The 2970-nt window shown below is 45.2% G+C and overlaps 1 protein-coding gene across 1 annotated transcript; it reads right to left on the bottom strand.

Annotated features, from left to right (window-relative positions):
* Positions 1–435: 435 nt before the first annotated feature.
* znf593 (zinc finger protein 593) lies at positions 436–2970 on the bottom strand. Its single transcript, XM_070898410.1, has 3 exons — positions 2733–2970; positions 1869–1931; positions 436–642 (listed from the first exon to the last, which is right to left on the bottom strand). The coding sequence occupies exons 1-3, from the start codon at positions 2930–2932 to the stop codon at positions 510–512; spliced, it is 396 nt and encodes a 131-aa protein (XP_070754511.1). The 5' UTR covers positions 2933–2970; the 3' UTR covers positions 436–509.

Below are 2970 nucleotides of genomic sequence, written 5' to 3'. Positions count from 1 at the left end.
GCACCGGACTTCCCAATTGGCCGGGCACGGGACCTCCCGATTGGCTGGGCACCGGACCTCCCGATTGGCCGCACACCTTCAGGGGAACACTGGTTAGACTCAGCAGCGGAACTGCTCACCTTCTGTTGCTATTCGACATCCATCCATCGCAAATTCTAATCAGTGAATCTAGCTATTCTTGCACCACTGTAAAGAACCAACATAATGCACTCAGCCTCAGTGGGATTTGTTTATCTGTAGCCAGTTTACACAACAGGCGCAAAGATTACAATCCAAGTCCGCCCATAGATAAAGCAGCACAAGTCGACTCGAAATTGCCCGTTTTAGGTGTATGTTTTAAGAATGCGATGCTGGTATTTAGGATGGTCAGCTGAATGAACAAGATCAAAACCAGCAAGTCTTTGAGATTGTGAAAATGTATAACAGACTCTGATCAATATTAGAAGAGCTGCTTTTATTATTTTTTTTAAAGAGACAAGTCTCATTTTCTATAACATCGAATGCAGTAATTACGATATTTTCATTTCTTCCTCCATTGTCTGAGTCTCGACTTTGAATTTCTTTGCCGGTAAATAGGATCCCATTCCTGCTGCTCGGTCGGCTTCTTCCTGCGTGTACGGCGCCTCGCTCAGCTGCTTCAGCCTGGAGAAAACACCCACAAGAACCAGGATAAACATTCAACATTGGTTTTATAAATGAGCAAAGATGACTGGATTGCAGATCTCTTTCATGGTCCTGTTCGACCAGCGGACTCAAATTGTTCCAGTATTATGTTAAACGCCTTAAACAGATGCAGGCTCCCCCAACAGCTCACCAAGCTTATCCCGTGAGCAGCTGATACAGACCAGGCAACATCACCAGTCTCTGGTCACAGCAGAACCTAGCTCTGGGAAAGGAAATCTGGTCCAGGTTCTCGTGACTGATCGCTAACTCGCGACCTCGGTTAGAAATGCATATCAGAAAAGGATGAACTCCGACTGGGATTTGAAGCCCCTACGTTCAATGGTTAAAGTGCACGTGAATCAGCATTAGAGGGGGTTTTATAATTGGCCTTCGTCTTCCTCAACTGAAGTGGGAGGTGAGGGCAAAGAGGGTTCAGTAAGTGAACCAGGATTCCTACTCCTAATTGCTTTCTGTAACCCCGGCTAAAGGTGCACTTATATAGTCAATGGGTACGGAAAGATTCTGGCACACTGTGGTGCCTTTGTAGGCATAACCTGCCGCTGCTTACAGTCTAGGTTTGTGCATCAACAATGGCCACTTGGGCAAAGTACCAGATGGTTGCTAGCACCCAATCAGTATTAGTCACTGACTGTAATCGAAAGTAAATCAAGTATCGTATCTCCTTCTGTCATGCCTTTTTAAAAATTCGTTCATGGGATGTGGGCGTCGCTGGCAAGGCCGGCATTTATTGCCCATCCCTAATTGCCCTCGAGAAGGTGGTGGTGAGCCGCCTTCTTGAACCGCTGCAGTCCGTGTGGTGAAGGTGCTCCCACAGTACTGTTAGGGAGGGGGAGTTCCAGGATTGTGACCCAGCGACGATGAAGGAACGGCCGATATATTTCCAAGTCAGGATGGTGTGTGACTTGGAGGGAACGTGGAGGTGGTGGTGTTCCCATGCGCCTGCTGTCCTTGTCCTTCTAGGGGGTAGAGGTTGCGGGTTTGGGAGGTGCTGCAGCACATCTTGTAGTTGATGATTTAACAGTTTATGGACCATCTCACTAACGGACTTCTCTTTGGCATACCCTAACTAATGCAGTGTAAGGTTCCCAAAGACACAAGACGAAGTCTACCATTCACAATGTTGATTTTTATAATTACGCAGCACTAATTAGTCCTGGATTGAGTTTTTAAACAATTGACATTACCTGCGTTTGTGAACTTTGGTTTTAAAATGCTCTTTGAGACTTCGCTGATCCATGAAGTATCGCCTGAAAACAAAGCAAAGGAAAGGTGACTGAAAAAAGGAAAGGACTTTAAACCTCGTGTGACTGTTCATCAAACCATTTTCATCTTTCTCCCCTTCCCCATTCAAACTTCTTGCTAATTGTCCCCTCCCACTTCTGTCGATGCCACACTGCCTCTCGAGCCACTATCTCACCGTTTGGTGGCTCAAACCGCTCCCCAGGAAATGCCCAACATAAAGGTAAAGCAGCGGCTGTGGTTCAAAAACTGGGGTGTACAATCGCAGTGATTTGCAACTGTGCCCAATATAAAAACTGTATTTGATGTTACCGATTTTCTAGATTTCTCCTTTTAACTTTTCTAAGTGCAATTCTACATTTCTGAGACACCGTGGACACATGTCACAGGGGAGGGAGGATTCTTTTTAATGCTGCTCACAATTCGAGTTGTAAAAACGATAGTTGAATTCTGGAAATCTTTGTAGATGACTGTGTAACCATATTTGGTCTCTAACCGATGGGAAATTGTGGTTAGCAAGCCCTTGGTTTGCCAATATGTACCTCAGTGGGTGAGGCACCTCGCCCCCCACACCACTCCTCCCTTTGGTAAACTCAGCCCTGTTATTTTGACAGAAATTCCAAGCCAAGCCCTGGGCAGAATGGGCTGGCTAAGCTCGTGAGCACAACGCATCTATGGTGGCAGATGAGTGCAACATTCAATCAAATCTTCTAACATACCAGCAGGAAAGAAATTCTACGCTCCTTCCCAGAAATATTAATTCATCTAAAATGTGGAAAACACATTGTTCACCAAAGGCAGCTACTTACGCGCAGTGTAAGCAATAGAATTGGGCACTTCCAGTGGCGTCGCTATCTATTTCCTGGTGCAGTAATCTGTCTGCATTTTCAGGTTTCATATCTTCATGAATCTGGTCTAAATCTTTAGTTCGCCTTTTTGTTTTCCACAGTTTGGATACACTTTTCTTTTTGTCACTGTTGTGATTACCTATCCTCTTCGACCGAGTCATTTCTGCCAATGATCCTGAAACAAAAAACCAAGATAATA

Source organism: Pristiophorus japonicus, chromosome 14 (genome assembly GCF_044704955.1).
Source record: "Pristiophorus japonicus isolate sPriJap1 chromosome 14, sPriJap1.hap1, whole genome shotgun sequence".
Classification (NCBI taxonomy): Eukaryota; Metazoa; Chordata; class Chondrichthyes; family Pristiophoridae; genus Pristiophorus; species Pristiophorus japonicus.
The sequence above is the reverse complement of the archived record's forward strand: the minus strand, read 5'-3'. Positions and strand labels throughout refer to the sequence as shown.

What these genes read in the sequence shown, in the direction of transcription:
- znf593 (XM_070898410.1), bottom strand. Translation starts at nt 2,932, where the DNA reads ATGACTCGGTCGAAGAGGATAGGTAATCACAACAGTGACAAAAAGAAA. An exon ending in TTCTATTGCTTACACTGCGC is followed by an intron (nt 1,932 to 2,732) that starts GTAAGTAGCTGC and finishes CTTTGTTTTCAG; the next exon opens with GCGATACTTCATGGATCAGC. An exon ending in ACCAAAGTTCACAAACGCAG is followed by an intron (nt 643 to 1,868) that starts GTAATGTCAATT and finishes TGTTTTCTCCAG; the next exon opens with GCTGAAGCAGCTGAGCGAGG.